The sequence below is a fragment of the Ammospiza nelsoni genome, chromosome 11 (genome assembly GCF_027579445.1).
Source record: "Ammospiza nelsoni isolate bAmmNel1 chromosome 11, bAmmNel1.pri, whole genome shotgun sequence".
In the NCBI taxonomy this organism is placed as follows: domain Eukaryota; kingdom Metazoa; phylum Chordata; class Aves; order Passeriformes; family Passerellidae; genus Ammospiza; species Ammospiza nelsoni.
Window position 1 is genome coordinate 3,540,722 of NC_080643.1, and position 26,474 is coordinate 3,567,195.

The window sequence follows — 26,474 nt, forward strand, 5'->3', positions numbered from 1 at the left end:
GCTGTTCAAATGTGTAATTTTTGTATCACCAATACAATCACTTTCTTCTCTAGATGTATCAATTAAGCCCTTTTAGTAATTTTGTTTTGGATTACCATTTCCAAGGTTGCCAGATTTACTCATTATTATTAGCAATGTAGAGCAAATTGTCCCTATCAATTGCAAAGCTTCATGTTTCTGTTTCTCAAGCAAACAGCAAGTTGTCATAATTACTTGCCCAAAACATTGTAGATAATGCATTTTAATTCTTCTGTGCTCCATTAAATACATACTAGCCAAATTCCCTTCATCAGAGAGATGCACTAATAGATGCATCTTTGTACATTTCCAAATAAATTTTTTTCACTGTAGCTCTAAAAAAAATCAGTATGTATTTTACAGAACAAAACAATACACATTCCTTGGAGATGCTACTTCACCCTTTACTTGGATGGAAAAGCAGAATGGCTGATGCACCACTTTCTTCACTAAAATCAATATATAAATAGTTCTGTTACAAGGAAAGTATTAGCACCAAAAAAAAGGCTGTGAGTTCTTAGGCTCTTAAAAAACAATTCTGAGGCAGTCTTGGAAAGTGTCAGTGAGACAAGAATAAATTCTCAGATGAAAGTTCTTTATCTTTCACAGGCTTGTCCTGCAAATTTGAACTTATCCAGAGAAGATGGTGCCTACTGGTTCATAATCCAGTGTTCTGTCCAATATACTTATTGCAGATTACTTTGTAAGGTCTAAAAGTTAATTAGTGCTGAAGTTCTCTGGAAATGCATCAAAAGTTTCTGAGGACAGGACTGAGGCCTTGGTCCAAAACAAATCAGCATCTGAAAATAGATCTCATTAACTTCTTAACATGAAATAAAGCTTTTTATATGCCATACATCTTCAATTTCTGCACGTGAAAAACTGGGGCACAAGTTTAGGCTGAATATTAAAACCATCCATCAATTTTAAATCAGTGGGGAGAACTATATATTTTGAAGCAAATTGTTTAATTTTTGTGCAGTACTTGAACTGCTGGTTCAGTTCAGTACATATTCAGTGGATTTCCAGTGTGCAGGATTGTTTATCTACTTTTTTTTTTTTTTTTAAAGAAAACTTTATTAGGAGAGGTTACATAGTTATGCTTTTTTTCCCCTCCAGGAAAATTATTTGAATGCATTTCAGAGAGGGCAGTAAGGCAGTCAGCAGCATTTTAAAATGTAGAGAATTATCTAGAACCAGAATACCTCTCCTGGTCCAAAGGCAGAAAAATTAGATGAATTCTATATTAGGTGGTACATTTAATAAATTGCACCCTTTATAAATAAATAAATAAATAAATAGTTACATTTAATTATTTAAAAAGTAATTATTATTACTTTTAATAAATTACAGCTCTTGGATCTTCCTGTTCTCCTTCCTGCTGTATTCGTTTTGATCCACCAGGATCTGTCCCCTGTTCACCCTGTCAGTGTTTGCACTAATCCAGTAGCTTAGAGGAGTTTTACGTAATTGGGAATTCCTCCTCTGACAGTGCTTGTGGGGTCACTCTTCTGTTTACTCATCTTCCACCTTATCTGCAGCAAAGGAGAAGGCAGAGGAGTGTAAACATAACAGAAATAGCACATTTGTTCACAGGAATAGTACTGGATTAACTAGCGGTGTCACAGAAAGAAACAAACCATCGCCCTAACACACTCGAGTTCAATTTCCACACTCAAGTTCAATTTCCACACTTCTTTATGAAAAACGGCTGCTGAAATAAAATACGCTCAGTCTGTGTACGATGTTTTATGCAATCACAGGTAAGAATTCATTTATTTGTCCAGACGATGGATTATGATTTTCACCCTAAACGACCCAGCTTTACACTGCCCACATCCGTACTGCCTGCTAATCACTCCCTTTCCAACAGCTCCTGCAAACATCAGGAAACTCCACCAACTTTACGGTCAGCAAGAATTTACAGCAGATCTTTAAATTTCTGTACGTTTCCCGCAAAGGAACGGAGTTACAAACACCGAGCGGCGGGGCAGAGCCCGCCGGGCCGCTGAGGGGCGGCCATGAGGGGCGTGCCCGTAGCGGGGCGGGTCCGCCCGAGTGCGCACGCGCGGCTCCTCCCCGGTGCGGGCGGGCGCGGGAAGTGGCGGCCGGAGCGGCGCGGGGCTCAGTGAGTGACGCGGGCGGGCATGGCCGGGGCCGTTCCCGGTGCTATTCCCGGGGTTCTCCCACTGCCAGCCGCCTTCCCCGAGGGCTCTGTTCTCTTTCAGGGCTCGCTGCTGGGTGGCTGAGGGAGGGTACGGCCGCAGGTCGGCGCGTGGCCCGGTGTGACGCACCGGCGGGGGGCTGTGTGCAGTTTTGGGCTCCTGAGTGTAGGAAAGACACGGAGAGGGTCCAGCGGAGGGAGCAACGGTGATGGGGAGTCTGGAGCCTCTCTCTGATGGGGAGAGACTGCGGGAGCTGGGCTTGGTTAGGCTGGAGAAGGGAAAAATGAGATTAGTGTACATAAATACCGCCAAGAGGTGTCAGAGCACGGGACCAGACTCTGTTCAGGGGTGCCCAGCGATAGGACGGGGAGCAGCGCCCGTAGAATGAAACACAAAAAGTTTCTCCTCAACGTGAGGAAGGACTTTGGCATGGCGAGTGGCAGAGCACTGAACAGGCTGCCCAGGGAGTGTGGAGTGTCCCTCTCTGAGGACATTGCAAGCCCACCGGGGTTCCTGTGACACCTGCTCCAGGTGACCCTGCCTTGGAGGGGTCCCCAAACCGAGCAATTCTGTGTTTTAATGTCTCGCATGCACCATCCTTGACCCTGCCCTGCTCACTCTGCCTTGCCCTGGTGCACAGGAGATGTGATTATTTGGGATATCTGCGGTTCTGAGTGTTGTGTCCCAGTGGTTCTTCAGCTGTGAGATATCGGGGGTTTGGGGTGATGAATTTGGGCCAGGGATGCTCCAGGTGCAGCAGGAGAGCCGGGCCTGTTTTTGGAGCTGCTGTTTATTTGTGAACCTCTGGGTGGGGAAAACAAAAATGCACACTGGCAAGTCATCCCTGAAGAATCCTAATGAGGTATTGGGGTTTTGGTGCCCCTTAGCTGTGCTTATAGTATTGGGAGAAGAAGAAAATCCACAGGAAAGTGCATCTGGTGTACAGGTGTAGGTGTTCTACAAGCCAGGTGTTTCCTATTTAGATACAACCTGGCAGCTTCTCAGCCTGGAATGGGTGGGAATGTTACCCCTGGAATTAGGTGATATTGTGAAATGGGAAGTTTTAATATTTTTCATGCATGCTAAGGCTCATTAACCATATGAGAAAAAAAGTGCTCAGTTAATTTAACCTTGTTAATTGTTAATGTTTTCTGGCTGTTCATAGAATTCTCAGAATGGGGATATGTTTAGTAAAGGTAACTGAAAGTGAGTGAAAAGTAGTTGTTTCCCAAATAATAGTTCTGTTCTGGTAGTATTTGTTTAAATATTTAGAATATTTTTTGTTTAAAAAGCTAATTTTCAAAGCTGTGTGACCTTTTGTAAACACACCTTCCAAAACAAACAAAAAATCCTCAAACAATTCATAACTGGGTTCTAAATTTAACATGAGATGAGAAGCTATTGAAAGGTCAGACAGTTGTATATTAGATAAATTGTATTATATAAATTCCTTTTCTTGTGCTAAATATATACATACATATGGTTCTGAGGGAATATGTTCTCAGGCAGTTACCTCAACTGCCCTTGAATCTGTTGCTCATATTCTGGCTAATATGTGTGTGAATTATAAAACACAGCTCTATTTGTTGGAAGTATTACTTGTTTTTAGGATTTTTAATAGTGATTTTTGTTCAATTCACTAGAGAACTGCAAAGGTCTAAGATCTGCTGCTGTTGCTGTTGTCCTCTGTTTTCTTCTTGAGCATGTGGAGGGTAATTAATGTAATTAATGGGAATCTGAAATGCTCTTACAGAATTTTGGAGAGGCATCACTTGCTCTCACAAATTGGAAGCTACAATTATCCTTTTCTTCTTTTCCTGTTTCTGCAGGGCCACACAAGCAGCGTTTGCTTTTCCTGCTGGATTCATCATGATAACTCCAGCTTTTGAGCTGACCCAGGACCCGGATTTCCTTACAGTGAAAATCAGAGTGCCTTATGCCAGAGCTTCAGAGTTTGACATTTACTTTGAAGGGGAAGATTTCAAGTTTTATGCTAAGCCATACTTTCTCAGGCAAGTAGTAGAAAAAGTTTTCAAAAGTTGGTCTTCATAGTAGGAAATGAACTTAATTTTGGTCCCTTCAGAATGTTCTTCATTTGCAACTCTTATTCTGTTGACTACAGACAGCTCAGTTCATGCAAAGATTTGGGGTTTTTTTTTTTGATCTGGCCTCTTTGTTCCTAGGCATTAAATCATGTTAAAGGGAATTGAAAGAAATACTTTTCTAAATTTACTGTACAATGGCTTTTTAATTGTAGATGGCCAGACAGCTCTCTGGGTGTAAATTCTGTAGAGTGTGTCATTTGCTGGGAGGAATCCAGGGGGACTGAACTGCTTGGATTGCATTACTGTGAAGAGGAGTGTAGCTGAGTCCCTTGTGCTGCTTTTGGAATGTGCCTTACATTTTTATAGGCTGAGACATTAACTTGCAGAATTAGTCAGGCTTTCAGTGAGGCATCTCATTTTTTGCCTGCAGATTGACACTTCCTGGAAGAATTGTAGAGGATGGCAGAGAAAAAGCATCTTACAATACAGATGAAGGTATTGGTATCTGTGTCAAAAAATGTTGCTATTTCCAGTAATTTATGCTTTAAAAAAAAAAAAAAAGAGATAAAGCAATAAATTTGTTGCTTGCAGAACCTTTATTACATGACTTAAGAATCAGATTGGTGAATGTAGCTTCTGTGGATTGTTTGGTGTAAGGATTAAAAATTAAATAAAGCTTGCTTTCTTCTGTTGCTTTTTGTTTATACAGTTTAAGTCAGGAGACTTCAAGTAGTTAAATATTCTCTTTCATGTTTTATCATTAAAGTCCTGAAATGTTGTGAAAAATAAGGTTAAAAACATGCATGGGGATCAATGCAGAATAAAATGTTACCTGCATGTGTCCTACTTCCTCTGAGCCTTTCTCACAGAGGAAGAATGCACGTTTGCCTGTCTCAGATATTTTAATGCAATAATTATATTCCTACTCTCTTTTAAGGTACTTTTACAATTCAGTTGCCCAAGGAGGTTCCTGGCCAATATTTTGAGGGGCTGGACATGCTGACATCTCTTTTAGCACCAAAGAAATCAAGATCAGCAAAACCTTTGGTAGAAGAGATGGGTATGACAAAATCAATCTTGTTTATACAAGATGATACATGTGTGTAATGAAACAGTTATTGATCTATAGAGGGATACATGTAGAAAAGTACAATATTTTTATTATTGACTAGTCCAAGGTATGAGAAGGGTGTAAATAAATAAAAGTATGGATAAGAGCAGAAATAAATATCTTGCATGTCAACTTTAGGGGTTTGGTTATGTTTAAATCTTTCCAAAATATGCTTAAAATGTGCTTTAAAAAATGCTGATGCTCTGTAGGGCTTTGTACCCCTCTAGTGGCTGTAGAACACACACACAGTTGAGTCTTCTGCTTTCTACAAACTACAACTGGACTGTTAGCTCAAGTGAGAAGCTGATTAAAACCACAGGTTCTGGTGCATGTCTTGCTTAACATCAGTATTTAACAGACAAAAATTTTTGACTGTCTCTTTTTAATTCCTGCCTTAAATTATTGATAATATCACTTGAGTTCTGTCAAGAGTTCTCCTAGGATCAAACGCTGATCTGACTGAATTCAGTGGAAGATGTTTTTCAGTCTGAGGGAGTGCATTTAAAATTTAGTGTTCCTGATGGTCATTTTTGGAAGTTGGGGAGTTTGAAGCAGGAGTTGCGGGTTACAGATTTGTATGACCCAGAGTTGAGTGAGATTTCTTAAAAGATGCAGTAAAATAAGAAAGGCAAACACCAGTAGCACAATAAACCTTTCAAGGAAATAGCATGCATTTTTCTGTGTAATCATTTTCTGACCATGCTGTAGATGCAGCTGCCTCTGCTGAGCTGTGTGAAGAGAATGAAGAAGAATTTGACTGGGAAATGGAACAGATTCCTTATGAAGAGAGCCCTCCACCCCTGCAGCACCCCTATGGGTTTGGGAATTTGCGCTCAGGGGTGTTCCAGAGGCTGCAGGTGGGTCAACTTTGTCTTCTCCTGTCCTAGAAGTTCTGGGTAACTCTGTAGGCTTCCTTGCTCACAAGACAACAACTTTGGAAAAGTGCAACTCAGTTATGTAACTCTAACTTGCTGGTGTAGGAATTACAGTATTCCCAGGGCTTGGAGCAGGATTGCTGTTTATGAGTAAAGTATTTACATTGTATGGACATGCATGCTGCTTTATTACCATGAAATTTGTGAGGAAATTTCCCAGCAGGAAATGGGATGGGAAATAACTACCTGATGATGTTTAAAAGGGCACTGCAATTGCCTATTAATTAATATACAGTCGCTTCAGAGAGTGAGAGGGTTCTAAAAAGTCACAAATGGTGTGTGATTCTTGTCTTTGTTGGGGTTGTGTGCTTTTGTTTAACATTGCAAATTTATCATAATGCAAAATAACCTCCCTGTCTTATGATAAAATGACCTGAATAGACTTGATAATATCATGAGTTCTAAGGAGCTTCAAATAATTGCATTTCTTTGGAATTTTGATGTTTTATTTGCATAGTGGAGCCTGAATTTGGAGACTGAAGCTTTTCTAGGGATTTCAGTGCAATTCTGACAAGCATCCTTCTTAAATTCTTCCTGAATCAATCTTGTGTGCCATACCAGAGGCTTGGTTCTATGATTTTGTTGCCATTTGCAGGATGAGCTCAGTGATGTTATTGACATCAAGGATCCAGACCAGACTCCTGCAGAGGAACGGAGGAGGAGACGTTTGGCAGCTGAGGCTGCCAAGTTTGAGCCTGATCATTACCTGTGAGTGCTGATTAGTGCTGATTAACCTCACCTGGCCAGGTACCTCTGAAACACATTCCCTCTCACAAATGATGGTTTTCAGATCACTCCTGGAAAGAACAGCTTTCCTTTTGGTCTGGTTTTGTCTCATCAGAGCATCCTTACCTTAGTGGGTATTTTTAGTATGACACTGACACAAAACATTGCTCATTTGTTCTGGGGTTACTCAATTGTTTAATTACTGTATTTAAAGGGGGCTGCTGTCAGCTGTTGCAGAACTTTATTTCATACTTCACCTCTTCAGCAGCTGAGCAGCCACTCCCTGCTGGCATCTTGGGTTGACAAAATCACAACTTTTTTCCACCTTATGAAAGAAGGATTAATAAACCACACTTGTCTAAGAGGGGGAATTTGAGTTTTGAAGCTATGAAATCTTGTCTTTGCCTTCATCATGTGAAACTTGTTTTACAGCAGAATGAAGAAAATGTCCAAACCAAAACTTTGCATTTCTTTTATGCTTCATTCCATGTAGTGAGGTGAAAATGATTCTTTGTGCCTTTCAGGTTGGAGTATTTCAGGTCAAGTTAGGTTCAGATAAGTAAAATAAATGAAAGCCATGAGATTTATTAATTGATTGCTGCAAGATGGATCTGGTGGGAGAAGAGGGTAGTCCCCAGTGGGGAGAATTAGTACTGTGGTGTGTTTTGTGGGGACAGGAAGGCTTAACCCATTTTGGGTTGTGTCAGAGGGTAAATTTGCAAACCTGGATTTTTTCCTCAGTTGGATATTTCAGAGAGAGACATCCTCATATCTTCCTGTAACACAAGAAGTGCTTTCTTGAACTACATTTCACTAGAACTGAAGTAGTTCCTAACCTCTAATGGGATGCAAATTGCAGTAATTTCAAGTTTCAATTTTAGACTCTGTGTTCTGGCCTGGTAGAGCTACAACATTTAGTTTAATGGCTGTGTCTTGGTTGTTTCAGAACAGATGATACCAGCCTTTCTTCAACAAAAATTGTTTTCCTGAGAAAAACAGAAGCTCTGGTAGAAATGGGGGCAAACAACTGTTCTGGTGGCCTTGAGGAAAGTGTACCCTGGCTGATAAGTTGCTTTGACATTGAAGGGAGGCAACAAAAAAATCTGTCAGTGTGAGAGAGAAGCAGATTGCATTCTGTGTTTAGGTTTTGTGTGGTGATGAAGAAGGTATTAAGAAATTTCCTGTGTTTTTTTTTTTTTTTTTTTAAATTCTCAGTATTTATACCATTGTTTGGCTTGAAGAAAAAGCTCAGCTGGTAATAGGAGGCTTAGAACTTGAATCCTTTAGGATAAATCCTCCCAGAACTGAGATTTTCACCACAATGGCTTTGTGCTGAGATGGAGGTGATCTCCCTTCCAGAATTCACGTACAACTCTTCTTTTTCCACCTTGCTGCTGCATCTCCTTGCTTAAGTCCATCCCCATCCCTGCTCCACCTTTACCCTTCAGCTGCATGACTTCCTCCCAAAAACTTCCCTGGCTCTTCAGTGGGAGAGCCACCCAACAAATGACTTGTCTGAGAAGCCTTTGGAGTGTTTTCCTTCAGCTGCATTCAGAACACATCAGGTTGGTTCAGCTTCATGTGATGCTGCAAGCTCATAAATTCCTGGGCTTCTGGGTGGCTCAGGAAAGGTGGAGGAGGTAAGGAAGGAATACTGAAACATAGGAGAATATTGTGCTTTCTTAGATAATTATTATTTTCTGCTTTAAAGTCAAAGAACATATTTCTAACATGGAAAATAACCTGGGGCCAAGTGAGATGTATTCTATGGATGTGTTAATATCTACCCACATATAATATGAATTGAAATAAATAGCATATGAAAGTTCTTTTTATTTTCCCTAGAGCTGATTTTTTTGAAGATGAAGCTATTAAACATCTTTTAAAGTACAAACCCTGGTGGATTGATGCTCATAGAAAGATGACAGCCTTGCAGGGAGGAAGTCATCAGGAACATGACAGTCCTGCATTTGGTGAGAATATACATATATATAAAAATATATATATATACACACATCTGTTGCTTGAATAATTGCTGTGGTGCCATGTTATAGCTTATTGTTCTTAAAGCAAATTTATTGCTCTATTACATTTAATATTTATTAATGTATTACATTACTTTATGTGTCTCAGAAACTTTTTATGAAAGAAAACTCTTTGTGTCCATTTAGAAGCCTAAAGAGATGTTTGCAGGGTGAGTAGGTGACCTTGTGGGAGCACTGCTAACAGATAACTGAGGCTGCCTCCCTGCACACAGTGATTACTGAGAGCACTGCAAGTTACTATTGAGCATTTTCTCCTATTGTTCTTTGTTCATTTCCTATGTTGTACGAAAATCTGATATTCCTAAAGCAGATGATGATAATCCCTTCACCAGGGGCTCTCAGTGCACTGATAATACCTGCACTTCCCCATTTTCTCTGGGAGAAAAATAGAATTTGGATAGATGTTGTGTATTTTACTGTGAATGTAATCTGATCTTAATTCCTGCTGTCTTTTCAGCCTCTGAAATTGTTAATTATGTCCATCATAAATACTTGATTTAAAAAGCAGTGGACAAAGGTACAAGAGGCTTGAGAATACAATAATGAGGGCTTCCTTTGTTTGTTTTTATCCATTCACTCCTTAGTGAATGAAACACTACTCCTGTTTGCTTGGCTTAAGGAATATAATTAAAATGAAGAGCTGCTGGATGATTTTTTTTGATAAGGAATGTTTCTCCTCCAAATTGAGGTACTGAGGAAAAACATGTCTGTTGTTGGGTTTTAGGGTCAAAAAAAAAGGAAAACTCCTCCAAAGCCTAGTAAGGCTGCTAAAATGGAAATTACACAGAAAAGGGACTTTATAAAGGATCATCTTTGCTCTAAACCATTTATTATAACAGATATCTATTTATTAATAAGAATGATCAAAAAAATCTCACCTTCATGGGGCTGAGTGGAGGGGCTCATGCTGTTCTGTGAATCTTGAGGAAGTTTAAGTAACAAAAGAGGCAATCTGGAGTTTGGGTGATGTCAATGCCAACAAACCCACCCATTTCCTTGGAGAAATCTCCAGTGTTGGTAACATTGGTGCTGTTGGAGTAAGTGACTGAAATCAGTGGGGGTTCCTAGCCCTGAGTGAGCTGTGGTGAAGGAAACCACCATGAGAGGGAGTGCAGGTTCTACTTGAAGGTCTCCTGTGCTGGGGAATGCAGGAGGGCAGGAGGTGCTCCAGGCTGTTCCACCTGGGATTGAGCATCAGCAGCATGTGTCTGTCCCCGGGGTTTGTGTTGCTGTGCCCAGCCAAGGGAATGGTGCAGTTAAACAGCAATTCCTCTCTGGCCTGTGGGAAGGAAGGGCTTGGTTTTGAATAAAGACATGTTGCTCCTCAGGTTAAATGTAAAAGTGAGTTTATGGTGGGAAAATGACAATAAAACTAGCATATTCTTTCAAAAATTATTTTCTTATTTAGGAACACTGAATAAAGAGAATTATTTTTTTCTTCCTTTTCCTGACTTACATTGATATCTTTTCAGTTGTTATCTTTATTGGTTTCTTGGAACCAAAATCTTGATTACTTTTGTCTTTATAATGTCTTTGGCTGCAAGAAGTAATTAGAAGTACAGATGGCCTTTTTTATTTTTTGTATGACATTGCAATTAACTGAAGATTTTCTTTGGTTGATTACTGCTCTTATATTTATCCCTGGTTATTTCCTCTTTGTTTTTACATCATCAAGTTCTTCTAATGTCTCATTACCAAATTTTTTTCTCTTTTTGGTTCATCTCTTCTCATTAACATTTAAAGTTTTCATCTCTCTTCTGTCCTTACTTTGAATCTATTTTTATTTGACCTTTTTACTTTTTCTCCAGTTTGTGTGCATGGTTTGTGTATTTTGCCTTTTTAAAATTTTTCCTTATCCCAAGTGTCTTTTCTTTTTGTCCTTTTTGTACATCTTGCTGTGCATTCTCTTGTTCACACTTACAATGTCTCATTCAAGTCAAGTAATACTCCATAAAGCCTTATTAATTACACAGCCTTTCCCATGAGGGGATAACATTTTTGGAAAGCTTCCTTGCTGCTGCTGCTGAAGTTTACATTAGTGTCTTGCTTCTACAGATTCCAGATGAAAGGGTTTGTGTTTTCTAACAGTCACATTCAGCTTGGTTAAGAGTTCATTTTTATTCTACTTCCAATTGCACTACTGGAAAAAACAACTCTTTAGGCAGCACAATCATCTTCAAAGGCTCAGGCTGACATATGTATTTAATCTAACATTTATATGCTCCAAGGATATCTTATTTTGTTCAGGGTAACCTCTCATGCTTACAGTGACTGTTCTCTTTTTTATTTCTTTATAGAAAGAGAAGCAATTTCCTCTCAAAGTTCCACCTTTCAGTAAGGCTTGGCTCAAATATATGCCATTACTGGTGGATTCATAAGTTTAAGATGGATTACTTTTCTTTTTTTTATCAAATTTCTGTCTACCTGGTTTGCTCAGTTTTCAGGGCTTTGCATCTTGTGTTCCTTCCTGGCTCTGCTGCAGAGCAGTTTTTGTTATTTGTGAGGAAATTCTGCTTTTTATTCATACAAAGCTCCTAATGATTAGGCTCCACTGTAAAGTATCCCTGGTTTTAAAAGGCAAGATAAATATCAATGATTAACTTGATTCTGACTAACCTGCTCTCTGCTGACTATTCTCCTCCTCCATCTGATGTTGCTCATTCCTTAACCTACAGGGGTAGATGCACACATTTTAAAACCTTACAATCGTAACATAATATTTCAGTTTAAAGAAAAAAAAACAAACGTAAGAAGGGTTCAGTTCTGCTCAGTTCTTTCCCTTTGGGAGAGCTGTGGGATTCAGGACTTGGCTTGACAGGATCATAAAGTGAGGCTCTGCTCTCGCCAGCAGATTATCAGAGGTGCTGCCTGAGCTGTGCTTTCCTGGCTGACCACTGAGTCAGCTCCCTGTGTGGGTCCAGCACATTTTATCTAAGTGCCCCCAACACATTTAGAGCTGCAAGTGTCATGGTAGTCTGCAGATAGAGATCTCCCAGTGATTTAAGTGGTGTTATCACAGTGTAAAATAGCAGTAGGGCTGTAACAAAACACCCTCTGGCTGTCAGACCTCATCCTCCCCTCAGAGATTAAACTCTGCTTCACTGACACTGCTACTGGAGGACAATTTGAAGTATCTTCTTTTTCAACATGAGGAATGGCCGGCTTAAAACAAGGAAAAGAGGTGATTAAAATGTAAAGGTAATGTCTGCAGCCTCATCTGTCAGAAACTTTGTGAGATGAATGTCTTACTCCTTTAGATGTGGGTATATTAACGCACATTTATATTCTGGCATGGTTTTGCCACTGGCAAATGCACAAAACAATTTTAAATCAAAGTTACAAAAAAGTTGCCAATTTAGCTTACTTGATAAGTAGCAGCAAGTGCTGCTTTGCATCAGATTAATACTGATGGTGGTACAGATTGTTAGCTGAAACTTGGCAGTGTAAGTGTACAAAAGTGTACAGGCTTAGTACAGCAGAAATGTAATTACAATTTTGATTGTTCTGATAATTTCACACCATGTACTTAGAAGTACAGGGAAAACAAAGTAGGTGGTGGTTTGGACATGTTAATAATGAGTTTCAGGCTTGGATAATTAATTTTCAAAAACTTCAGGCAATTGATAGAATTTTTTTTCAGCATTGAAGTATTTTCTCAGAGAAAGATATTTTATTTAGAACACCTGGCACTTTGCAGCAACTTAATGAGCATCTTGTAACATTTACCTTTGGGAATTGTCTAGTCTACATCTTGTTTGCTGGTATGTAATAGACCTGGAATTTCTGTGTTTATTGTCCAGTTGTAGATGCTTCAGAGTTTGAATTTTAAAGGAAGAAAACTTTACTGCTCTATTTCATTAATTTCATTGGGAGTTTCTTTGGTGTTTAAAAGTGAATTATGGTTCATATTTACACTGAAGAATCAACTTCTGAAGAAATTTACTGATTAGAACAGAGATACATCATCTATAGTTGTGATTCAAGGGGTGATATGCTTAGCATGAACAGAAAAAACAGAGTTAGAACTGCCATGCTCTTTCTAAATTGCCTCTGGATTTTTGTCCCATACAGTGTGGGCTTCAGAATCCTGATTTTACTTGGACCCTGATTGTGCCTTTATCCCTGTATAAGATATCCAGGCATCCACAGAAACCCTTGGCACCTGGAGAGGGTCAAAACCATGAATATGTACATGCAGTGCTGTGCTGGAGCTTGACATTGAAATGAATATACCAGAGCTTAATAAAAGTTAAAAGGGAAAGTAAGAGTGATTTAGGCTTTTTCTTGAGTGGTGGGTGACTTGTGATTAGTTACCTGCTCCTTTTTAACACACTGTTGAGGTAGTATTACCACCTATTAAAGTCAATGTGCCAGCTTTAAATTCATAATCAATTATCCTTTTACTTTTTATAGTTGTCTTCTCTGAGGCAGAGAGAGAGCAGATGAGAAAGTTCACAAATAAATCTTTTCTTCTGGATAAAAGGAGCCGCCGCCATGTATATCTTGGATTAATTGATATTCTTCTGGCATATTGCTATGAGACCCGTGTCAATGAAGGGGACAAAAATGTGAGTTAATAAAAGTAAAAAATAGAACATGTTTTAGGAACTTAGTGCTGGAACCTCTACTGCCATTTAGGGAACTTACCTTTTAACATGAACTTATTGCCAGGCATTAAACTTACGTGATGAAGTTAAAATGAAGGACTTTATATCTCTAAATTTGGTGCACATGGGGATTAGCAGGATTTCTAAACGCCTCTGTTTTTCTGCAGCAGCACTGGAATAGGAGAGATGTGGAGTAGCAGGAGATTCCAGACGATTCTGTGCAGTTCTGATTTCTGTATCTTGGTTTAGGCAAATTTAACAAGTAATTGTTCTTTTTTGCTCTGTGTGGATACCTTGCCCTCTTGGAATTGCTTCCCAGATACAGCTCTGTGCCTCTCCTGTGCTGATGCTAACCAAGGAGTGGTGTTCTCAATGCTTTTAACCAAAATATTGGCACATGTCATCAAAGCCATTCTGGCTTAATCAGACTGACACACAGGGCATGGGCTGTAGCATGCTGCACAGAATTGCAAATCTACCAGGACCACAGTTGTGCAATTCTTTATTGGTTTTGCAGTAACTGTATGATGTGTGTGGAAAACACACTGGGGTTTTTTCTCCTTTCCCTCCTGTCCTTTTTTTTTTTTAATTCCTATTTAATAGGAAAACCAAGACATTCAGGCCACACAAATCTTTACTAGAGCCAGGATTATAGATTAAGGCTTTCTGGCTTTTTGCCCCAGTCATCCCACTGGACCACACTTCCACTCAAATGCTATGAATCTGTCACATATTAAGAATAATGACATTTTACATGTACTGCTGGCTTCAGGGCCCTCTCTGCAAGCCAAAAGGCTTGAGCTGTTTTCATGAAACAAGGCATTTGAGCTTGGCTTTTGTTGATTCAAGTCTCTGTTGCTTTGTGCAAAGGGACAGAATTCCACTGAAATACCATTTCTCTGTGTATTGTTGTTATGTTTTAAAGATTTTGTGCATGGGCTGGATCATCCTGCTATGGAAAGCAACTCAGTCATTCAACATCTGCATTGCAATATAATTTTAATGCTGTCATGTGGCCATTTCAATGCACATAATGTAATTACTGCTTCTGATTCACAAAGGTTCTTAAATTGCTGCCAGAATGTTATCTTAAATAGTTTGCCAGCAGTGTTGGATTAGATAATACTTGTTTTACTGTCTTCTGTTAAAATCAGGTTGAATCATCTTGGAACATCAGGAAACTGAGTGCAACATTGTGCTGGCTGGAGGTAAGGTAAAAGTAAAGTTTGTGTTGTGTTTTTGCTGGGTTACTTGGGTTTTTTTGGTGTTTTGTGTTGTTTCTGTGCCAAGTTTGTTCCTTTAGGATTGAAGATTGATTGTCCTGTTTTTGACGGTACCAGAAATTGATTTCTGAGCTCCAGAAGTTATTTGGCATGTGTTGGTTTACCTGCCCCCTTCTTTTCAGCCCTACTCTTGGAATAATAAAGGTTGGAAAAGACCTTATAAATCCTCAGGTCCAACCATTTCCTGCACAATCACCACATTCACCATTAAACCATGTCCAAGTGCCACTCCCTGTTTGAGCTGCTGCTCATCCTTTGGAACCAGCAGAGATCAGAGGAAAGCCTGTATTCCATCTCTCCAGTTCAGGTTGTTCATTGAAAGCACCCAGGCCTGTGCAAAGAAATTGTTACAGAGCTGGGGTGGGAAGGACTGGACCTGAAATTCATTAATTCTTAAAATGCAGGAAGGTGGAAAGGCCTGTCCAGCTCTCAGCTGAGTCTCCTGAGCCAAGTCTCACTTGGCAGGATCAAAACTGAAACTGGACAGGATTTTTGAGTCCAGTTCTTCAATCTTTTCCACTAGTGTTGAATGTTATATTCAGTTCTAACTTGTCCTGTGACAGCAGGTTTTGAGTTCTGCAGTAGCAGGTTACAAAGGAGTGCAGTAAAAATGCCCTGTCTTAATTTACAATTTTTTTTCCTTATCCATATCCTAACATAGTGAAGGAGTTTTCTGCATGTGCTTACCCTCTGATAGGGCAGTTCTTGTGCAGCCTGTGCCAACAGTGTATTTCACACCTAGAAAAGTCACAGTCCTGGCACCAGACTCTTAATAACTATCTCTGTTAGATAAACCATTAGGGCTGGGAGTTTTCATCATTCTGTACAGAAAAGAATGGCTCAGCTCTGGTTTGTTTGAGCTGACTGCCATTTTCCTGACCATAACATGTACACACCTTAGCCTCTAAATATTCAATCACAAACCATAAATGATTTAAATGCTTGCTGGTGATCCATTAAAGTGAGCAATGGGTTGAGGTAGTCACAGAATGCAAAGAAGTGCTGGCTGTCAGCAAAGTGCTTTTATTAATTTTAATAGATTGACAGTTCAAGATGAAATAGGTATTTTTTTTTAAATTCGTTAATAAATGGAGCATTTTGTCTTGAAAAGTGAAAGCTGGAAGGGAAATCACTTTAAAAAAAGTCTTTAATAACTCCTTAATGCCTCTGGCCTGAGTAAATTAGGGGTGTTCCTCACTCATGAAGGAGGACAATGAACTGTTCTCCCCAGGCAGGTATATTTATCCCTGTCCTGAATATCTAGAGTTTTCATGAAAAGCAGAGTCATGTATCATTTTTTAAGTTCTTACATGTACACATGTATTTGGTTAATATCATATGGATTTAATTTTCCTTTATTCTTAAAAGGCTTTTTATAGCTTCTCCTTAATATATGTAATAATGTGGGACAGATGTAATTTATTGCTTTAATCTAAAGGATGGCAAAGTCTTGACTGAGATGTTTTATTCCCATGTTCTTTAGGTTTTTTTTTTAAATCCCAAACCACTAAAATGTACAGGACTTCTGTTATCTTGCCATGCAAACTCCGTGTGCAGTGTCTTGTTTCTATTTAACATGTACATTTCCTATCTGTTCAAATACAGATTTTTAGAGGCATAATAAATCAAAATGTGGGGTTTTTTCCCCCTATTCTGCTATGGCTTTTTTTTCTTAAGGGAAAACAAACAAGCACACAGACTAATGCAGGTTTTTCAGTGATGCACACAGACTAATGGAGATTTTTCACTGATGCACACAGAGTTTCTCCAGCATCCATGATGTCCTGGTGTCTTTTGGAAGAAGAGTGCTGTGCTATCCCCTGTTCAGGCATTTTGAGCTGGTGACACGTGCCCTCAGTGACACAGTCGTGATTCTGCAGCTGGGTGAGTCTTCAGGGACTGGGAGTTGCACAAACCATCTTTATAGCTTGTTAAAGTTACCTCAGCTTCTCTATTTACATGAGTTCTTTCTTTGAGAAAAGCATTAGATTTGGTTTTTTGGACAGAAGGATCCCTGAGAAGCAGTGCTTCAATGGTTTATTTTAAACACTTGTGAGCTGCAGGATTAAAACCCCACACAAATGGCAATATTAATCTTTACTACTGCCAAAAACTGTTGCTGATTGAAAATCCCATTGACATTATAACAGTCAGGGAGTGAAGTTTTAAGGGGAAGATGGATGCTGTCCCTCCTCACTTATCTGCACTGCCTTATGTTGCTGTTCATAAGTGTGAAAAAGAAAATTCTGATAACAAAACTGCAGTGATGCAGTGCTGACAGCCTTTTTCTGTGGGGGATATAGTTCACGTGAGGTAAAAAATTTGCTTTTATTTTAATGTCACAATGGAAAATGGTATTGCAGTGAGCATTCAGTGATCCAGTGAAATATTGCCTGGCTGGGTAAGTTACTACCAGGATATATTAAATTAAAAAGTTTGTAGATTTCTTTCCTTGTGTCCCAGAATACTGTTCCATTAAAAAGTGAGAAGAACAGCAAAGTTCAGTTTATCTGTAGAGGAATGATCCTCTTTGAAAATGTGGAAAACACATAGAAGTCTGTGGGGAAGAGGAATGTAAAACAGAGATATACGACTTCAACTTTCCTTCCAAATACACAGGAAGAAAGCTGGTAGAATTTCATGATGGTGTAAAATCAGATTATCATATCAAATGGCACATACAGAGCTGAGGTCAGATTTTATCCTCATTTTGAAATAGTCTGTGGGAAGGGGACTGGATTCTGAGTCTGTGAAATTCAGGTTTCAGGCAGCTCTCAGCAAGGAGCTCCAGGAGGATCCAGTGATCTGCAGACACCTCCTCTGACTTTCCTGCTACACACATTGGGAGCTTTTTTATTTGTGCTTTGAAACACAACTAGTGGGGTCTTTTGAATAATCAGGAAGTAGCATCTGTACATAAAAAGCAGTTTATTTATTGATCACTGTAATGCAGAGCTGTAACTGTGCAAAATCTGTTAAATATCATGGGCCATGTTCTGAAAGCAGACATTTGATAGTTTGCCTGATGCAGGATTCCCTGTTTCAAGTCTGGCAAGATTTGCAGCCTCTCATTAGAGACCCATCAAGCTACTGTAATCCAAAACTTTGAATTTATGAAGAAAGACATTTTTAGTTGGGAATTAGTGTAACATTCATTGATGTACATTGTTACTTGGCAGATGAGTAACAGGAGTGGATGTTGGAAATGGTTTGGGCTGACAGCTTGACAGCTGGAACCTGAAAAAATCAGCAAAATTTTAATTCCACACATCATTTCTTTGTGAAAGAGCACACTTCTTTTTAGTCAAAATAGTGATGCTTGACAAGCATTGATGGGGATACAATTGAAAAGTTATTAGTTATATTTGGGGTTTTAGGTTTTCTTTGCTGACTTGGTTTCCAGAACCAGTGGGTTTATTCTGTTCTGTTTGCCATGGCTTTTTGCTCTCTCCATTTCCTCCTCCTTATTGCCATCTTCCTCACCTTTAACTTTCATTCTCTGGCTGTATCTTTTTTTCAGCATGGAATTACTTACAAATAAGCAAACAAATTTTGTGCTTGAACAGCAGGGGGAGTTCTGATCTTTTTTGTTTCTTTTTTTTTTTTTTTTCCCTCTCCTCTAAATCTGTAAAATGTAATTTCATCCCTGTTCAGGTTTCATAGCCTAGGAGGAGCCAGCCTCTTGGGAGAGGGTTATTAGATTCCATTTGCAGTGGTGGCTGTTTTCATTTGAATGTGGGGTTTTTTTTCCCCACCATTAAACGGTGAAAATAAATTTTTTTAAGGGTTCCAGCACTTAACCCTTTAGCAACTGTCATCAGAAAACCGAGGGGGGAGATTCCAGCTAATTGGAACGTTGCAGAGGAAGGAAAAGTCAAGCTGACAACACAACAGTCCACACTGGTTGTGGACTGAGAACGCATTTTTAATGTTTCACTGTATTTATTGACTGTGTCAAATAGCTCCTTCCTGAACATGAAGTGAGTTTTTTCTTTCATTTTGCATAACTATTCTGGGACTAGCAGAAGCAGGAAAAGTTCTCCCTAATTCCAGGCCCTGGTGGGTAATCCTTCCATTGCCTCTCCCAGTTCCATGTGCCTGGCCCTGCTGTGAGCTGTGTGTTCCCAGCACTGGTGCTTGTGTAGGCACAAAGGGAAAAATGCTCCTCTTGAGACATGTGATGGGCCATAACTTCTTGTGATTTGTGAGCTGCTTTTCAGCTTAGTTTGTTTCTTTTTAAATAGAGTTCCCTGCCTGTGTGTGCTGCGCTTTGGAGCAGGGGAGGAGCTGGGGGAAGGGGCTGCTTCAGCTGTGGAGAATTTCATGCATGGCTGGGCCTGCAGAGATTGCTGCTGAATCCAGGGCTCCCCATCCCCAGGGATGGGATGCTGGAGGACACAGTAACAGGGCTGCTGTTCCCAGCCTGGGAATCAACCCCACTTTCCAAGGAGGCCGTGGATACTGTGGGTATTAAACCCTCAGGTGGGACAGGATAACGATGATCTGTTATTGTGAATTTCTTGTGAATCACAAAAACAAAAATCTGCTTCCAGGGAAAGCTGCAGTGCTGAAGTGTCTGCTGGACATTCACAAGATTTTTATGGAGAGTGACCCTGCTTACATCCTTAATGATCTCTTCATTACAGACTACTGCATCTGGATTCAGAAAGTCAAGTAAGTTCTTCAGTAGTCGCTGATGTGGGAGATGGTTTTAGCATGCTTCATCTGTGAACAAATATCAGTAAAATAAATTCTGTCTCCTATACGTGGGAATGTGATCAGTTTTTTCATTTAGTAACTGTGTCTGTCCAGCAGTTCTTGATACAGATGCAAAGACATTCAGTGCATTTTTTTAATACAGGGATGCCATTGGAGAAGGGAAGGAGGAATTGGATTAGAAATAAAAATGTGAATTTTCATTAATATATTAATAGGAGTTTTGGGGGGAAAATAGCTTCTGGGAAAATCTCATTCTATAGTGATCTTTCCTATGAAGAGAAATGTTTATGTAGCACTTATGTAACTTCAGGATAAAGGCTGGAAGGAGCTTTCACTTCAAAAATGACAGCTCATGCAAAGCATTCCCAGCTGCATGGAGCATTGATTTATGGGCTGTAGCAGTTGCACCAATTGATTATTAACACCAGAACAAGTGTCACAAATCCCCATGTGCTCTGTGCCCCTGCAGCTCTCCCTGGCGCTGTGGGAAGCTTTGGCTTCCACTACTTGAGAGGAAAGACAAAACCCCTGCACTTCTGTGTCTCACCTGTGTTCTTTTAATGGACTCAGCATGGCTTATTCCCAGAGTTTTGGGTAGCTTGCAGACAGACTGGTTGGAATACCAGCATGTTTTAATGGCTTAAAACCAAAAGTACCAGTAGGAAAACAGTGGGAAATGGATTAAATGATTAAAGCAAGCTGCATGTTCAAATCTTACTAAGCTTTATATTGTTCTTGTCAGATTCACTGTTTTTTTTATTATTTTTCCTTCCTTTTTATGTCTTCACAGCCTTCTCTGAAAGCCACAAAAGGTGTGAGTTGGAGCAGGCATGACTAATACACACACAAAAAATGTCATTGTCTGTTAGTTAATACAGCAATGCAGACTCCTGAACCAGTGGCTAAAATAGTCTTTGTATTTACCAGGAGACTCTAGGAGATAAAATATCTGAAGTGCACAAGAGAGTGAAGGGGATCTAGAGGGAATTTGGTAATAATTGTGATCAGAAGGGGGAATGAGGCAGAATTGAGGCAGCTTGCACAGGCTGTTACATTTCGGTGTGACCTTAGCTGTACTTCTTGGAGAATTAAAGACCCTCAGTTCACAGCTGTTCATGATGGTTTGTAATGTTGATTCTTATTCTCTGTGTGCTTTCAGTGTCTCTGTTCCTATAGGTAACAATATAGAAAATACCTTGAAACAACTACAGGTGTTTCTAAATATTTTGATTCAGCAATCCTGCTGAATTCCTGAAACAGCCAGTTCATTTTACAGTGTCAAATTTGAAGAGGCCTTTTTCAACCACACCTGACGTGTGGGAAATTCACCAGGTATGGGGAGATTCAGGTTGAAGTTGAGTAGAAAAAGTGCAGTAAATAAAGGAGAAAGTTATTTCATGGGTCTTTCACAAAGAAATGAGTCATTAAGCAGTAATACCTCTGCTGCCCATATCAATGAATATAATGACTAGCAAGTCAGTCATAAACCCAGTTTTCTTTAAATGCAGCCCAGGAAAATGCACAGTAGCTATAAGTGACTGATAGATTAACACATTTCCTCCCAGACTCTCACATTATGTCCCAGTTAAGCAGAACTGACAGCTGCTGGAAAGAGGGCAATTAAGCTATCTTATTGTCAGAGTGACATGGCACAATGGCTGTCTGTCATTAGAGAGCAAGAGAGAGAGAGGAGCTGCAGAACCCAGTCCTATTTTTAGGCCTGAATCAGGACAGCATTTAAGCATATGCTGCAGTTATTGCTGTGCAGTTCAGCAGTGTTTGAAGTTCAGCAAGTGCAAAGGGAATGGGAACGCTTGGTTTTGTTCCTTTATGTGGAAGGGAACAGCCAAGCTCACTTGTCACTCAGGACATGCCTTGGCAGGGTGGTGATTTGTGTGTTCAAGGCAAGGGGACCCAGCTCCCCAGGGTGAGGCACCTGGAGAAGAGGGTGGTGTATCTTCCCTTTCAGGGGTGAAGGTTGTGACATCCCTCTGGGAATTCCCTGTGAGGCCCTGGCACAGCTGTGGCTGCCCCTGCATCCCTGGCAGTGCCCAAGGCCAGGCTGGATGGGGCTTGGAGCAGCCTGGGACAGTGGAAAGTGTCCCTGCCCATGGCACGGGGGTGGATTGAGGAGAGCTTTGAGTTTCTTTCCCACCCCAACCATTCTGTGATTATATAATTGCTGTTGTGGTGGAAGAGTTTTGGGAGGGGAAGGTATTACTGTGATGGTCTTTCCATGTTAAAGTTATTTCCATCTCCAGTCAGTCTGGATACTTCCCCTGTTTTGCTTCTTAACTATTATTTGCTCCATCAGGCTTCATTAACCTCCTATGTCTCCATTTCCTCCTGTCCTTTTGTGGCTGAGGATCATCTCAAAATCCATGGAGGGTTTTCCTTTTCTTCTCCTCTTTCCCTATAAGCAACAAACTCCTGGTGAAGGTTGGGGTCTCTATTTACACAGTTAAAACAGAATGTAGGTTCTTTTTAGTGAAGAATATAGGCACTTTAAAACCAGCTGGAAACAAACTCTTCAGCTCACCTGTGCTGGCACAGATCTCTGGGTTTAGGAGGAAAGTTTGGCACAGGCAAAACCATAATGGATATATCCAGTGAAAGAGAGCACTCAGTCCCTCAGAGCTTCATCAGTCATCTTCCATTCCAGATGAAGAGAATCACCCCTGGTAGGTACGAGCTTTTAAATATGCCATGTGGAAACAAAATCCTTATAGCCAGAAGAGTGTCAATAGCTGATTACAAATTTGGTTTGAGATCATAGTTTGGCTGTGGGTAAATTAGATGAATAAGTGAATGTGTCATTGGGCTGGCAAAAGCTGATTTACTTTAAGCACAGTGTATCTGGAATTAGAAATGATGAAGATGCTGAATAAAACACACACAGGTGGCTAATAGTCAATTGGGGATGGGGAGTACAAGCTAGGTCTGGAATTCTAAGGATTTTTTTGTTTAGTTTTTTTTTTTTTCTTCCAGAAAAATTACTTTATTCAGGTGCCTGTTACTAAGAAAAAAGTAGATTCCAAAATGTCTTAGACAATGGAAGATACTAGCAAGTGTAGCTGAAATGTCATCTTTGTGCTTGCAGTCTTAAAGGCAGTTTCACCTGCTTTCCAGGTTCTCAGTATTTCCCTTCAAGCTGCTTGTGGAGTGACTGTTAATAATTCCATCCATTGTGGAAGGTGGCATGTAAATCCTTTTAAGTGTTGTTAGGTTTTGAAGAAAGGGAGCATGTTGCTCGGCCAAACTTATCAGAAAAGAGGGAAAAGTAAATGTTAACCTGGCTAACAAAAGCTTGACAAAGACCTATGAAGGCAGCTTGTGGTAAATCTCAGCAGGTGGTGTCAACATTTCTGTTGAAAAGCCAGATGCAGCCAGATGGAAAATTGTGTCTTTAACCCCTGAGGTCATAATGACATGTCATCACTTCATTTGATCCCCCTGCTAAGTGAGCTTATCATCCACCCTGCTGTCACTTCTGTTATTGCTTTCATTTCCATAATAAAATTAAATTTAATTTGCCTGGTTTGCATGCTTTTGTTCTTCAGGTCCAAGCTTTTACAAGCCACTCTGATACATATGGCAGCCTCTCCAAGGTGAAATTAGAACTGAATTTTTCTTCTGAGTCTGGGATTTTCTCCATCTTTCACACCTTACTTGAAGCAGAAGGGGGTGAAGGAGAGGAGAAGGGTTTTTGGGGAACCACTGGTTGGTTGATGGCTGCAATCTGGGCAGCTGGGACCAGGGCAATCCAGGTGTGCATTTAGTGCAGGAGAGGTTTTCCTCCCTCCTGTCAGGAGTCTGTGTCTGTGACCCCAGGAGCTGTGTCCTTTAGAGAAGCCAGAATAGTTTACCCACTGTCTCTTGCTGTGCTGAGGTTCCTTTGTGTGGCCTGATGTCTTTCTCCAGTGTTTTGTGCTCCCCTTTGTGCCAGGCTCTATTCACATGGGTTTTTTTGGCTGCTGTTGTACATGTGTGCCTGCTGGCCATGACATGGCTGGGAGGCTGACCAGCTTCCTCCAGTCCTTGGCAGTACAGGCAGTTCTGCACCCCTGCTCAAGGGAATAGCTCCAGCCCATGGCAATTTAAAGGATTTTTACCTAATATTTACATGCATATTTAGCTTTAAAAGTGTGCCACTTGTAAGTGTGTATTGTCTGTGTTCCTGAATTGGAGGTGAAGCTCTGAGTGTTCTGGCAGTTTCCCAGGGTTTGGTGCTCTCAGTATTGAACCACAGAATGGTTTGGATTGGAAGGGACTGTGGACATCATCCAGTTCCAACCTTTTGCCATGGGCAGGGAGGCTTCCACAAGACCAGCTTACTCATCCATCCAGCCTGTTGTAAAGTGGTTTTTTTCTCAGTTTTATAGGTATGACATGTACAGGAAAATGCTTGATCCCGTGTATGTTTTCTACTTTCTAACTTAGCATAAGATTATAAAGATCATTGTTTGTGTTGTATTTTGTCGTAGCTTCAACACGTGCAGTGAGGGAGAGCTGTGAGCTGAGGCAGCTGAGCTATTAAATTGCCTTGCTGTGTTCTGTGCAACTGTAGCTGCAGCTTGCTTTGTTATCCTTCACAAATATGTGCTCTGCACCCCGAGACAAATGTGATGGTGCTAATTTTGGTGACTGTAGGTGTAACATGCCTGTTTGAGCATGGACTCCTTGATTTGAAGTGAAAACCAGGACTCCTTGTGGCATTTATACAGTCTCTGTAGAAGCTGCTGTCTTCATTAGTACTAAGTAATTTAAAATCAGATATTCCTGAGTGTGTCATATTTGCTTCTCCTGGTTTGCAGGTGAGACAGCCCCTGAAAGGTGGGTTGGCCTCATAGGTCTGTTTTCCTTTTCATCTCCTCCTTACAATGGAAGCCTTGTCCTTGTTACACTGTAATTACCCAGTCTGAAGCCAGCAGGGAGTTGCTGCTTGATGTGTAGGATGTGAATTTCTCCTAAATAAATGTAGGATTTATTACATTCACAGCATGTCACGGAGGTGATGAGATCGACTGTGATTGTTCAGGCCCCCTTTTCTTTTCCCCAGGTTTTCTGAATCCCGTGTTTAATCAATACACTGTAATGCTGCCCTGATGCTGCAGAGGCATGAAGGAGTCCAGGACTTTGAGAGAGGAAAAAAAGATTTGTGAGATACAGGATTTTCACTGCCTGTCTCACATCAGATCCTAAAGTGCACAAGGGAGTAAAGAACTCAACTTTTAATATTGTAGTTTCAGTCCATTGCATTGGATTTACCTCGGGCTTTTCCTGGATTTGGGAAAATATTTTGTAACATATAAACATCTTTAAGCTTCTGCAGTCAAATATGATCTTTCAGTGAATGTAAATAGAATTTTAACATGCATTCCAATGGTGTGTTAAAATAATCTGTGAAATGGATCATTTATCCCCAAACTGAAGAAATTGGATTTGGTTATTATTTGCTAAAATCTGGAAAACTTTGAAAAACATTTCAAAGTGTGTAAAAAAAGATCTTGATTGTGCCACTTTTGCAGCTGTTTCTTCTTGGCATTTTTGTTTTCTTTAGTGCTTTGGGGTTTTGAGAAGCTCAAAACACTTGAAATGACACAAGCCAGGCTTTTAAAAGTCTTTTGTTATTTGCATTTTTGCTGCTTGTAGGCACCTTGTAGGGTTGATATTCATGGATTAATAGAATGGATTGGGCTGGAGGGGAACTTAAAGGTCATCCCATTCCACCCCTGCCATGGCAGGGACACCTCCCACTGTCCCAGGTGCTCCAGCCCCAGTGTCCAACCTGGCCCTGGGCACTGCCAGGGATCCAGGGGCAGCCACAGCTGCTCTGGGCACCTGTGCCAGGGCCTGCCCTCCCTGCCAGGGAACAATTCCTGCCCAATATCCCATCTAAACCTGCCTATACTCCTGAAGTCCTATTTCACCTTTATGGCACTTTCACATGTTCCTCGGAAGGGTTTAATTGTAACCTTTGAAACTCAGGACTGCTAAATGAGGAGTGAATGGAGTTTTTCTTGTAGTCTCAGCACTTCTACTGTGAAAATACTGAGTTCAGATAGGAGAATTCAGGAACAAAATTGTCCTAAAAGGTTTTCAAATGGTGCACTGCTAATGTTAGTTTATTAAATTTTTGATTTGTGATGAGGGGAAGAGGGAATGTGTTAACACATAATAAGAATGAATTAGTGCTTTAAAGCATTCTCAAATGTTAGAGGAATATGCTAATTTTCAGCTGTTAACCTCTTGGATCCAGCAGCCCTGATTCCAAAGAACAAAGGCATAAGCAGTAATATATTCTGGATGAAAATCCTGCCTCTTGGCTCTGTGGGATTAATCTGATTTGTACAGCACGTTTAAAGCACTTCATCCAGTTGAGGCGTGAGGGAAATGGCCCTGGTGGTGCTGTGTCACAGGGCATGGGCAGCTGTCCTGCTCTGCCTGCCTTTGGCTGTGCCTTCCCCTTCATTGCATGGCAGCCTTGCCTTAGTGGGGGCTGCAGGAGGTTCAGGTTGGATAAAAACTCCAGTGTGCAGAGTGTGTGGTGCAGAGAAAAGCCAAATGATTTTCATGGTGCTGCTTTGGAAGCAGCTTTGCCATTCGCGTGAGTTTTTAGCTTGTGTTCTGCTGCAGCCAGTTGTGTTCACTTATCAGGTGGTGTAACAACCCCATCACAAAACCCCTTAACTTGATCTGGTTTGTAGTGAGAGGATTATATTTTGGACTGTAGTTTTTAATGGTAATGTCATGGTAGGATGCACTGAAGCCACATCATTCTCTTCCCCTACTCCCTGCACAACAAAACCCCTCCTATTTT

The 26,474-nt window shown here is 40.4% G+C and overlaps 1 protein-coding gene across 1 annotated transcript in view; it reads left to right on the forward strand.

Moving 5' to 3' along the window:
- The first annotated feature begins 2,122 nt into the window (after positions 1-2,122).
- Positions 2,123-26,474, forward strand: part of SHQ1 (SHQ1, H/ACA ribonucleoprotein assembly factor) — a 38,475-nt gene continuing 14,123 nt past the window's right edge. Inside the window, exons 1-11 of the mRNA XM_059480207.1 lie at positions 2,123-2,146; positions 4,013-4,195; positions 4,659-4,723; positions 5,166-5,288; positions 6,048-6,196; positions 6,870-6,982; positions 8,846-8,973; positions 13,459-13,613; positions 14,807-14,860; positions 16,696-16,819; positions 19,489-19,609. Of these exons, the coding sequence (XP_059336190.1) occupies positions 4,053-4,195; positions 4,659-4,723; positions 5,166-5,288; positions 6,048-6,196; positions 6,870-6,982; positions 8,846-8,973; positions 13,459-13,613; positions 14,807-14,860; positions 16,696-16,819; positions 19,489-19,609 (1,175 nt within the window). The 5' untranslated portion in view covers positions 2,123-2,146; positions 4,013-4,052. The remainder of the gene's footprint in view (positions 2,147-4,012; positions 4,196-4,658; positions 4,724-5,165; positions 5,289-6,047; positions 6,197-6,869; positions 6,983-8,845; positions 8,974-13,458; positions 13,614-14,806; positions 14,861-16,695; positions 16,820-19,488; positions 19,610-26,474) is intronic.